The 9,670-nt window shown below is 51.4% G+C and overlaps 2 protein-coding genes across 2 annotated transcripts; one reads left to right on the top strand and one right to left on the bottom strand.

Annotated features, from left to right (window-relative positions):
* Window positions 1-4,333: 4,333 nt before the first annotated feature.
* Window positions 4,334-5,557, top strand: PG998_000088 (uncharacterized protein; the record flags this gene model as incomplete). The annotated part of the gene is made up of 1 exon (XM_066866906.1): window positions 4,334-5,557. One exon carries the CDS (start codon window positions 4,334-4,336, stop codon window positions 5,555-5,557), a length of 1,224 nt encoding a protein of 407 aa, XP_066735321.1.
* A 1,911-nt stretch (window positions 5,558-7,468) lies between these two features.
* Window positions 7,469-8,227, bottom strand: PG998_000087 (serine threonine kinase fnkB; the record flags this gene model as incomplete). The annotated part of the gene is made up of 1 exon (XM_066866905.1): window positions 7,469-8,227. The coding sequence occupies one exon, from the start codon at window positions 8,225-8,227 to the stop codon at window positions 7,469-7,471; it is 759 nt and encodes a 252-aa protein (XP_066735320.1).
* Window positions 8,228-9,670: the final 1,443 nt, after the last annotated feature.

Below are 9,670 nucleotides of genomic sequence, written 5' to 3'. Positions count from 1 at the left end.
AGGATTCCTGCATTCCCGAATGTTTGCAGTAACAACAATATCGGCGAAGCTTGAGGAAGAGGAAGGGGGACGAAATTGGAAAGGGAGGGAAGGAAGCCTGGATTGAATTGATGTCCAGCACGTTACGATTGCACGAACATTTTTGTTTTTTACTTTCTTTATGGCGGCGGGCACACATGATGCTCTTATTGTTCGGTTTTGATACCCTGATGCCCACCTACCCGATTGAATCGATTATTAGCTAGACTAATACAAGCAATGATCACCAACCTCTGGCCTATCAGGTCCTCGGACTCGTAGTTCAGCTCATCTGTCACCTTTCGCTAGTGCGGGATTGCCCACCCACCTGCCACCCCTGGTCTCGCGGCCTGATAGGCTATTGGCCGTTCCCTCGCGTTAGCTGAAAGTGTGTTTCGGTAGTGGCGCGTTTGAATGGACGACTTGTTTGATTGATTACACGACATGTTCTCCTTTTTCTTGTGCGCAGGCGAGGCACAGGTGGACTTGTGTTACCCAAGTGGCGATGGTCATGTTCGTTTGGCAGTGATTCGACATTGCTGACATGAAGGCCTCCCACATCTCAACTAATTGACTACCTCTTTCCCTTGACCGGATCACAGCCTGCCTATGCGAGTGCAACCCCGATTGAACCTAGGCAAGAGTCCTGTGTCATGTTCGTGTTTTTAGATTAAATAGCCTCTTGCGCAGCCCGCAATTGTGAGACGGGAGTACTAACGGAACACTTCTTCATTACGCGGCATCAGTCTTGGCGAAAGCCATTCACCAGAGCCATTCTTCTCTTTGGCGTATTGTAGAACTCATTTGGAGTTGTCGCTAGCATCCACTTGAGCTCGTGATGTGGGTGGTATGGCTAATATCTTGTTGTCGCATCCCCTGCATTATCGCCGCCTGGATCGGCATAAGCACCACAAATATATGAGTGTTCCTACCGCCACCGTCACCGTTTCCGCGTGCCTGCGTCTCGCCTTAGCCGCCCGGGATGCCGTCCATGGGGCCCGCCGCCGCGGGTCGCTACGCCGCTTGTCCTTGGCCACAGAGAAAGGGCTTCCATCTCCTTTGCCCACTTGGCTTTATCTCTGCTGATCGGATTCATAGTCACGAGTGAGTTGACAATCAGTCAAATGTAGAGACTGCGAACGGCGAGCTGGTGCTGCGACTCCAGAGTTCCTGGCTGCCACAACCTTCACGCGTCTATTCGCAGAGGTCGAACAATGTGATTGATCTATGTGCGACTTCGAGGTTTCAAAAAGCTCAACAACTCCTCCCCCACGAAATCACAACTGTCATGCAAGGTTGTTTGGCTTAAGGTCAAAAAGAATACAAGATATTGCATCAGCCGTGAATCGAACACGGGGCCCATCGATGGCAACGATGGATTTTACCACTAAACCACTGATGCCTCAGCAGCGGCAGCGCCCTCAGCCGCGGGGTATAAAAGACGTTGTCTCAAAATGATAATATATATTGTTCAGTTCAATAAGCTCACTACAAATCCACTCAGTGGAGGGGTGGCTAATGGTGTCCCAAAGCAGCTGCATTTTAATTTCCACAATACCCCTCTCCGAGGTCGCCAAAGGGGATGAATGGTTGTCTCATCTGACATGTTGGGGATCTCCCTGCTGGAAAGAGAGAATAAGGCAATATGCCAGTGGACAGAGTGGCAAGTCGAACCGGAACTTGCTGCAAGGCATTTCCCTACCCCTTGAGACCTCGCCCAAGCAGTCTCCCTCGCAGTAATGTCAACCCCGTATCGACTGGTGACCTGTAATATTGGTAGCTTGAAGCTTGGTTTCCTGTCGAATTTCCCCCAGAACAGAGGCTGCATCGTTAGGGGGCCGTTGGTCTTCGCTGACACTCAGCTTGAATGAAATAGACCCTACTTTCGGGTACAACTCAAGGGATGGCATGTGGTTTGATACTCTTAGAGCTTCGGACGGGAGCCTGGTTGCGAATAGGAAGAACCCATCGCAGGGTTACTCGAGATGTAAATCGTCTCTTTATCGGGATGGAACCCGTTGAACCTCGCGGAGAGGCAGGCGGAATTGGGTGATAGGTGTGGCGGTCAGTCAGCCCAGGGGCACCGAGTACGGCGCTAGATATCGAATATATGGAAAGTGAGGTCGCGGGGCCAAGGTAAAAAGAACACTTACCACCCATATCAGGAAAGTAGAGCCAATCGTCAATAGTGAGCGACCTGGACAGGACCACCGATTTGACGACGCATTCAAGTTCATCACAAGTCGGGCCCCAGAGTGTGCAGTCCCCCTATACATCCTCATTACTTTCGGGAGGATAAAATGCCCCTGAAAGTCGAAGCACTTTGGGGAGAGGGCCGGGTTCGAACAGGTTGCTGGAAAAGGCACCCCAGATGCCATCATTCACATAGAGCATAAGTCGTCTTTCCTCTCCTGCATCCTTCGCCCGATGATGCCACAAGCCACCGTCAACGCCCCCGCCACGAACAAGCTCCCCGGCTCCGCGATGACGTCGACCGTCACACCGCCAAAGTGTTGAGCAAGCGACTCACGAACGACAACGGCCATCGCGTCGAAGCTTTGAGGTGAGTATACACCCCCAATATCCAGCAGACGCATGTCGTGGCCCATCTCCAGGCCTATCTCAAACACGTCACGGCAACTTTATATGGCGTCGTAGTAGGCGTTCCGGACTTTTGTACTCGGGCCGATGTGGAAGCTCAACCCGACAACTGGGAGGCGCAGTCGAAACTGCTGTTTAGTCTGGCCAGAAGTTTGACGACTTGGGCATCTGGGTTGCACTTGACAGCTTGGAGACAATGTTAGCATGAGTACGCTTCCCCCGTATCTGAACCAAAACAGAGGGCCGGGGAATATAGGTGTAGGACGTGCATGGTCCCTGGGCCTGTATACGTTCCTTGGCTCAAGTGTAGATTCTGGGAGTCTTCCATAGTCTCCATTGAATCACCCTGGTGGTTACAGGGTCCACGTTGACGTTAGACGTGTTTATCATGTAATAATTCACATTAATGTCATTGCCCTAAGTAAAATAATTAAGCTTGATTTAATATGAGGGAAAACGGTCAGGGCCTTCGGAGTCAGGGTCTCATGAAAGCCGTGTAATAATGCAAATGTCGTACCGTCCGTATCACGACTCGGTCGGGCATAATGCCAGGCGGAAGTTGTGTAACGTCCAGGTTCACGATATTGAGTGACTAGCACGACTATGAGTTAGCTGTATTCCTGCCTTCGCTTGGTTCCTGGTTCCTGCTTTGGACACGTCGTACCGTACTACGGGTCGAAGAGCACAAGCATTTGACTGAGATTGGGTGATGCCGCGCTTTCCCGCCTCAGGACAAAATTTGCGATGAGCAAGGGGTAACATACTTCAGGTCTGGTCTTACGTACAATTCATTCATAGACTGAGACAGGAACAGTAGTCTACGAGACGGGAAAATTGAATCAGAATGTCATCAGCGGTTTATTCATTACTTCCGTTTGAGGCCATGTACCCATCAAATGTATACTAGATTAGAACATTCACACTTTAGGTATTCCATTCCCACACCCAAACTCTTTTCCTGCCGCTCGAATACACTATTTCGACGGGGTCTTTTTCTGCAAGGCGGAATAGCACTCTTGTTCGCTGCATCCCAAAAAGCTACTTATTCTCGCTTTACCGATGTCTGAGGATGGTTTGGGGACAGGCGCGCAAGTGGATCGGTGTTATGGTAATGGAGATATCTCGTGATTATTGGCCATGAAGGGCACGCCTCTTGATTTCTTTTGGCGGGCCGTTCCAAAGTTTATCGATATTGTCCCGTCTCTGCAACCTCATGATGTCACCTTGCATCTACGCGAAGAGCGTCCCGCTACGCCAGTGCGGGACAACTGTCAACCTTGTGTATATTCACCAAGCTTAATACATTGATCGCAGTCCAAAGGGTTGCTCTACGCTGTTAAGCCTGCCAGTCATGACCTCCCAGGCTTTCCCCGGTTGTTTTATTACGCAGGGATCTACGGGTTAGAAGCATGAAGTGTCTTGGAAAGTCTGGTCTTAAATTAGTGAGACACGCTTCGGCAAGAAAATATATTTCTTTTGGTTTCAGCAGCAGCCCTCAAAATTAATCACGTCATCAATGGCTTTAGTGTCACTCTAGGTCAGCGGTGTAGGTAAAGCTGCTATATTGAATAGATCACCATAAATAGTCTATCCCTTACAAAACTGAACTAGAAAATATACCCAAGTAACTTTGATTGTTTCCTTTCTAGCATCTTTTGATTCCCCCTAACCTTTCTGCTCGAGTTTCTCTACACTATATCAACTTTGCATCATCATGTCGGATCAGCCTGAGCCAACTTCGCAAGAGCGTATTGCAAAGTTCAAGGACTGGGTACATACCAAGGCCGCTCCCAAAAATGCCGTACCCTTGAAGGAGGGAAGCAACATTCTTTTGGCCGCCGCCTTTCACGGCCTTGCGCGCCACAGCGGCGGCGCCACCAACCTGACAATGTACGAGCAATTAGGTGTCGACTTCTTCAAGGCCTTGGCCGGCAACGATGACGAGGTCCTGCGCGCCTACGGAGACATCTGCGTCGAGGCTAAAACCCTAGCTCGGGCTGGCAACTTTCTCGCGGCCAACACCCCTCTGTCTGTCATGGGGCTCTCCAACGATGCACCTTACACCACAGAGCTCTATACGAAGGATTTCAACGAGCTGGGAGCCGAGGCGACAAGGCAACCCCATATCCGCGCCATCACCCCGGAACAGATCGACAGCGAGGGCAATCTTGCGGCAACCTCTGGGTTCACAGCTGCTTCGACGCAGCTGGGGCGAGAGGTGACCGTCTTCACCCTGAACCAAGAAGATATGGAACTGTACCGTTCTGAGACGGTCCGTTCGACTTGGTATTCTTTCAAGTGTGAGGGAGTCCGCTTCACCTGCCATAGGCGTTCTGGAGAGTTGGGTAAGGATGAGGTCTACTTCACCTGGGGGTTTGGCGGAGATGGTCGTGCAGAGGTTTCCCACCGAACGCCAGAGTTCGGATCGGTTAAGGCGGGAAATGTCCGAGACTTTCCTCGAAACCCACCTATTTATGCCGGCCACATCAACAAGGGCTTCGCAGGCCACATGATCTGCTGGGAGGCTGACCACAGTAATAGCGAATGGTACAACAAGCTTATCCTAGCGATGAACGAGATTGCCAGGAGAAGTAGCGACATGGCCGTGTCCGTAGGCGATGCGAACTGGGACTTCCTCATCGGCCTCGTTGGTCCAGTCGGCCAAGTCAATGATGTCATCTTCTGGATTGAGAACATATCCACTCTGGTCGCGGCCTTTCTTGACCTCTTCCGCAACCAGGACGATATGGTGAAGGAATGTAGTTATGCTTTCAGCAAGGCTTTCGTGGCGAGGGCTCATGGATCTGAGCAGAATTGGCGGTTTGACGGAGGGGGAGGTGGTAATCACACGGTTGCGGTTAGATTTGAGGTGATATCGTCCTGGGAATCGGTCACCGTGACTGAACCTGCTAAAGCTAGTGGTGAGCTCCCGAATTGAGGGGTGCCGAATTTTTGGATGCTTAAGGTCTTGATGGTCACTATGTATACCGCAGTTACTATGCATAGTCGGATTAAATGATAAAGTGGGAAAGAAGAATTGTGAGTTGCCATTATAGTAATTCAGTTGCCATTAAGCCCGTAATATCAACAACGATGAATGTCACACTTGAGGAGAGTCTTCCTTTGAAGCTGGGTGTTAACTAAATAGTGTGGGCATAAAGTGAAACATTACGGCTATAGATTAACATAACCAAACTTATTTCTAGCATCCTCAGCTATAAGAGCATCATCGGGACCGATTTTGAAGTCCAATAATTCCCAGCAAAATGGGAACAGCTGCCAACGCCGTTGATGCGATAGCAAATCCGCCCTGGATATCACTCTTTGCCACTGACCAGATGATACCGAATACGAGACTTCCTAGCCCCAGGGGGCATACCATGAGGAGTATAATGGTCGCCAAGTGCCAGCCCTCCTCGAAGTGCACTCCCAGCCAAGCTCTGTATCGTCGAGCGTAGCGGAAAGTGGACCGCCCGCTTTCTTGGGGAGCTGCCTGAGGATCCGTGTCTGCCCCATCCGTGCATCATGCGGCCGTTGAAAGTAGTGTGTAAGGTCATTCGGCCCTATGACCGGTAGATACTTGGGTGGGATCGTAGGCGCGGGCGTGCATAAGTATTCGCCCGCGTCGACCTTCTCGACCGGCGGGATGCACACACAGGCGGCGTCGTGACACACATCGTGATGGCCGTGAACGCTAGCGAACTCACTCGAGTCGCTAAGTCGAAGCCATCAATTTCGAGGCCTGAGACAGCTGCCTCCACCACAAACGCCACAAGCTGAGTACGGCTCCTCGGCTAGTGACCGCGTGAATCTAAGCATCCCTTACAGACAGTGGCGCAACCCGCTCGCACCGAGCCCAGCTCCACGACAAACACTGTACCAACCGCCGCGACGAATGCAGGTGGCGGCTAGAAGACCCTTGGCACCGACTGTGACGGCCTCGTACCTCAAGGTACAATTGTGAACAAAAGACCGGTGTAGTAATGACGTGACCGAGACGCAGCTCAACTTACGAAGCAGCCTATTTCGTGAGCAGGAATTACTTCTTCGTAGCCGGTTCTAGGCATTAGGTGTTGATATAGCCTGAGTTATTATTAAAAGATACTCATTCTATAGTCTTGCTGAGTTGGACTGGACTGAAGATGACGAGACAAACATTGCGATAGCATAAAGAGGGGTATGTACTAACGGCGCTGCCCGAAACGTTTGCCAGGCGGTAGTTTCAGGGTCACGAGACCTGTCCCCCATGGCTCGAAGTGCCGCCCCCCCAGGAGGTAAGGCTGGAGTGGAATTGAGCAGCCATTTGCAGAAGCACATGAGCACTTGAACAATCCTATCGAATCATAGGACTTTAGCCTTATCGGTGGTCTCAATATGCAGCATGCGAGTCGGATTATGCAAGCCCCTCATGTTGCTAGGCAAGATCTCCGAGGGCAGTTTCCGTAATAGGGCTGCCTAGACAGTTCACGACGACATTACTGGAGGCCCATCTTCGTTGTAATATACATGAAGCTTTATTCTCAATGACGGGATTTGCGATAATAAAGTCTCCCATCTCGTTGTTTTGAAAGCATGGGCCGACCGACATCCAATGTCCTTTGACTTTTGTCAACAAATGGCGATGTCCTGAGGTAAATGTTGCTTCAAAAGCGGCGGCAACTGAGCAATACTGGGAATTCATATCACAGTCGGCTGCTTACCACCGCTGCTGGTCCTGAACGAGTATCGTAACTGGCAGGATCCAAAGGGAGCGGTCTTCAAGGCGCCTAAGTTGGAATGGGATTGCTTGTTCCCAGAGGGCAAAGCCAAGACTACTCATAAGGAGGACGCAGCCAAGGTGGCAAGTTTATCACTCTACCGAATCCGCATTGTCGTAGAGCTCGATGTACTCCCCCTCAAAGCGACCAGAAGGTGTATATGTCCAAGGCAGCGGAAGGGGCCCCTTGTACTTCTTGCCCTTCTTGCCCTTGGCGTACGCGATGCGGCCAGCGAGCAGGTAGCCCACGGCCCCCTCCTCGTCGCGCTGGCGTTTGTTCTCCCGCCATACCTCGTCGGACTCGGACGGGTCGCGGAACCGGCACTGGGCAAAGTCTACGTAGAAAACCCGATATGAAGAGGAGGAGGAGCTTTCGTTTTCGCCGCCGCTATCGTCATCACGGTCTTGGCGGATAACAAGAGTGTTTCGGGGCATGAAGTCAAAGTTGATGAAGTCGTGGTCGATGATCTTGCGTACCGCCTCGATGGCCTGATCGCCGATGGCCGCCCAGTCCGACTCGGGCGCCTCGGTGACGAGGTCGTGCAGAGGGAAGCCGGGGATGTATTCGAGGAGAATAGCTCGTAACTCTGTGTGCTCGGCCGACTCCTCCCCCTCCTGCTCCTCCAGCTTCACTGGTTCGGGCCCTTGCGGAGTTAGTCGGACATCGGCCAAGAGCGTTGGCACGTGTACGCCTTGCAGCTCGACGAGGCGGTCGTAGACCTTGAGCTCGCACTCGTGCATCTTGGCAGACTCCACGTGGAAGAACGCCTCGCGCCTCGGCGCGGTCCATTCCTCGTCCGTTTCGTATGCCCATTGTCCGTTCTCGCCATAGTCTGCCAGAAATTGGGACATGGCGCCCGGGCGGCGCAGAAAGGCCCGGTATTGGTCTTCTCTCTCAGAGTGGCAGTGCCCGTTTGTTCTTTAAAGTCACGGAGTTCGGGGGCAAATTGGCGGTCGTAGACCTTCAGGACCATCCTTGATGCAGGGGGCGCGGCAGGAGTATCACCAGCAACCTTTTGCTTTCGCTGTTCTTGGTCTTGGTCCTGTTCCAGGAGCTCTACCACGGCAACGATGGACAGTGTAGATGGCTCCATTACGTCCAGAATCATCGCCCGCACCTCTGCTCTGACGCGGGCGTTTGATAGCTGTGGTGGAGGGGCATTCTGTTTGCTGCCGGGGCGTTGTATTTTGAGGGTCAAGATATTGCCCTTCGTGTATGGGCTGCACAGACAGTGATTAGTAACGTGTCGTGGGATGCTAAAAGATAGGGGAGCTGAACGTGTGTAAGAGCATACCTTGTAAGCGGTTGGGCCATGAGATATGTTGGTTTCCGTTGGGCTTTCTCTGTTTGGAGGTGATCTAGAATGCCAAGATTGTCGCTTGCGAATCTGCACCGAACGCACTGCAACTGCGACAATACTTTAGTCGGCGAGGAAGATTAAACAGAGGCTTGCAATTGAAACGAAGTGAAGCAAATCCTGGTGCCCCAAGTTGCGGTGGTGAGCTGGGGTTGATGACAATGATTGTCAATCGTGGAGTGTGTGCAGCTTGGTCCCCGCTGAGGGGTAGATGACACTGGGCGCTGGTTGCTGCCTTTCAAGCTGATTCCCTTCGGCAGTGCCTCAGCTGTGCCGCAGCTGTGCCGTAGGGGGGCTATGTTGTTGCACACGTACACGTTCCAGCCGCCCTTCTTCATAGCCACCACAAGCTGAATCTATTAAATTAATGATCAACTACTTCCACAATTGTTTCATTTGTGCCATGACGTGACTGTAGCCTCGTGTTGTGCGAAGACGGGCTGACTTTTACCTTAAGGAGTTGCAGAAGGATGCGGCCACGTCATATAAACCAGAAGATAAACCAGGCAAGGCAGCGGATCGGCATCTGTAGGAATCTTCTTACGTCAATAAGTCAGCCAATTATTAAGTCTCGCAGGTTACAGGAGCAGATATATTGGTCCAGGTAAGCTTATATGAGCTAAGCTTACTGTAAGGCGCCGAACCAAATGTCACGAATATTGGTTTCCAAAATAGTATCAGAACCCGTCAACCAGGGCTTATTATCTTTTAAAGCTGAAAATTTCACGTACAGGAGTGGAGGCGCCTCTCTTTACCCTATTTGGACAGGGGTTTGCAAGGCTATCGTGAAGTCCGGAGTATAAAGGGGTCTGGCCATCTTGACTTTTCCTCGACAACAAACACCACTGTCCTCTCAAACATAACTATAGAGACTCGAAATCTGCGCCATAAACATCAGTTCTTCTTATACTCCATTCCCCATAAACAATCAGCAACA

This window comes from Apiospora kogelbergensis (assembly GCF_038363985.1).
Source record: "Apiospora kogelbergensis strain CBS 113332 chromosome Unknown utg000001l_segment0_segment0, whole genome shotgun sequence".
Classification (NCBI taxonomy): Eukaryota; Fungi; Ascomycota; class Sordariomycetes; order Amphisphaeriales; family Apiosporaceae; genus Apiospora; species Apiospora kogelbergensis.
Note: the sequence above shows the minus strand (reverse complement) of the source record. Positions and strands in the feature narration are given on the sequence as shown.